The 2,516-nt window shown below is 32.8% G+C and overlaps 1 protein-coding gene across 1 annotated transcript in view; it reads right to left on the bottom strand.

Moving 5' to 3' along the window:
- Positions 1-2,369: 2,369 nt before the first annotated feature.
- LOC101662581 (olfactory receptor 10AG1-like) overlaps positions 2,370-2,516 on the bottom strand; it is a 984-nt gene continuing 837 nt past the window's right edge. Inside the window, exon 1 of the mRNA XM_030885876.2 lies at positions 2,370-2,516. This exon is cut by the window's right edge and continues 837 nt beyond it. Coding sequence (XP_030741736.2) covers positions 2,370-2,516 — 147 coding nt within the window.

Here is a 2,516-nt window from a genome sequence, read left to right as displayed (position 1 = left end):
TTTTCTTCTTATTTCGATCCTTCCTATGTTTTATCCAATTCTGTTTCCATATATATTCTCTACAAAAATTCTTCTTTAGTGAAGAAAGATTTGTTTTAGATTTTTTTATTAGTTGGGATTTAATACATATATTGTATCATTCCACATTTCAATTATGCCAATTAGAATGTACTATTGCTATCACAATCGGTTTCCAAGCATTCTGTTTTTCCTGGAATCCTTGACACTATCTACCTTTAATCACCCCCACCACCACTGTATCCCACTCTGTTCAAACCCCTTAGTCTACTTTCTGTCCCTATAATTTTTTATGCAACCACTAAGGTAACATTATTTTCCATGTAAAAGTAACATATCGATATATTAAGCAACAAAACATGTATTAATATAGTTATATATCTATGTTTTCAAAAGAGTAAGTGTAAGCTTTTTTACCATTATACTCCACATAATACTTATCTTAAGTTCAGTTCCATCGCTATAAAAATATACTGAGGATTTTTTTTTTAACGTTTCTCATCTGTTGCCCATTGGGTAGCTATGAGTCAGAATGGAATTATAAGCACCTAACAACAATATGCCAAACTAGCATCCTAATAAAGACTTAAATGGGTTCCTAAACTTCCCCCATAGCACACATCTGCCCACCATCCTAAAGCCTGCATATGTGTTACCTACACAAGCACCAACAGGAATTATACAGGTAAATGAATCTCTGTGTTTATGTTTCTGAAAATGAACGGAACTGTCTAAGATCATTAGCACAATTGCCTTGTTGCATAAGACCAATTCTGAGAATCATTACCATTGATTCATCGCTCTTGCGGCAGGCTTACCTCTTAGAAACAGAATGATAATTGAAAATGTAAACATATTCAATGTTAGACTAGCTCCTGTCTGGTAGAATTTTGAATACTTTGAAGTGATTTTCCCCTTGCTAGTTGTCTCTCATTGCTCCCCAAGCCCCCATGGAAGAGTGACAATGAAAGAATGTCTCAGTATCTTTCTCACCCCACTCCACATCGAATAATTGCTTTAGGATGAACCCTGATTCTGCTTATAAATTTACAAGATATTATATTTTGTTACTATATTTACATGTGTGTTATTCTTTTCTGAGCTCTAATAATTTCTATTAGATTTTTCAGAGTTTTTGATATGCACATTATCTGAGAATTGTGGTGATACCTCCCGATTCCTTTGCTCTTGGCCAGAGTAGTATTTACTCCGTTTTTTTAATCACAGATGCTCCTCCTGCTCCTTCTTATTCTGAGTAGGGATAATTCCTGCACTTTCTTCTCCACATGGAGCAATGTTTATACAAGTAAACATTCTTTTACTAATGGACAAAAATCTTCATAGCAGATGAAAATTTGAGCCCAATCTTTTTAAATTGTATGTCCTAGTGAATGATGTGGTTTTTTGGAGTTTGGTTGTCTTCATATATGAACAATTTACTGCTTAAGCTTAAAATGCTGAAAAGCAATAGACATTAAAAGTAATATAAACACAGACACAACATAAGCAAGTAGCTTCTATCACATGATTTTTCACATGATTACAGATATATTGTTTCATTTTCTTGATTATATGAATAACACAAGCTCATGTTAATAGCACCAAAAGTAAGAAGCATTAAAGTAAAATAATAAGAACTTATCTATGGATCATTCATAATTAACATTTGGTTAAAAATTCCCCTTCATTATGTCTGTGTGTGTGTGTGTGTGCTGCTTACAGGGTATATTCATGCTTCTGTTTTATTTGTTGTTGTTGTTAGGTGCTATCTATTCAATTCCAACTGATAGGGAGTCCTATATTTCTATTTTTAAATTAATTCCTTCTTTCATAACTTGTTCATTCATTCTATCATATCTAGAATACACAGAAACAAAATGAAGGAAAATGAAAACTTCTACACAATCCCAGTATTTTTTTACTTTATCAAATATTTTAATGCTAACATACCATATGAATATATTACAGAAGAAAATGTAATCTGATATGCACAAAAGTGTGCCTAGCATTCAGATGCCTTTGGTTTATCATCATGTTATTAAATGAAGTATCACTGGAAGGTCCTATGCTTTCCCAAAGGAATGGTATCTTGAGGTCAAAATGTGCATGGAGTTTAAATTAACGTAGAGTTCCACGTGGTTTTAAAAGTGGATGTCACAAATGTATAACCAATCATGAGAATAATGATATGAATTCTAATAAGTACTCTTGCAGATTATTTATCATAACTGACTAAATTAACTGTGAAAGAGTTGTTAATGTAGGAAGACATAAAATTACAGACTTACTAATAGAATGACTTGCTATTAACTGTTACCTGTGTATATATAGAGATATCCATCCGTAGAAATTTATTTGCATAACAACTTTCTCAGGGCCATTATGACATCCTTATTCCTTAGACTGTATATTATGGGGTTGAACATCGGAGTGAGAATAGTATAGAAAAGGGAAAGGATTTTGCCAGTTTCCTCTGAGTGACTGCTCTTGGGTCTTAA

Source organism: Echinops telfairi, unplaced genomic scaffold (assembly GCF_000313985.2).
Source record: "Echinops telfairi isolate 266 unplaced genomic scaffold, ASM31398v2 ScPeMD7_60;HRSCAF=208, whole genome shotgun sequence".
Lineage (NCBI taxonomy): Eukaryota > Metazoa > Chordata > Mammalia > Afrosoricida > Tenrecidae > Echinops > Echinops telfairi.
This window is presented reverse-complemented; position numbering and strand designations above follow the sequence as displayed.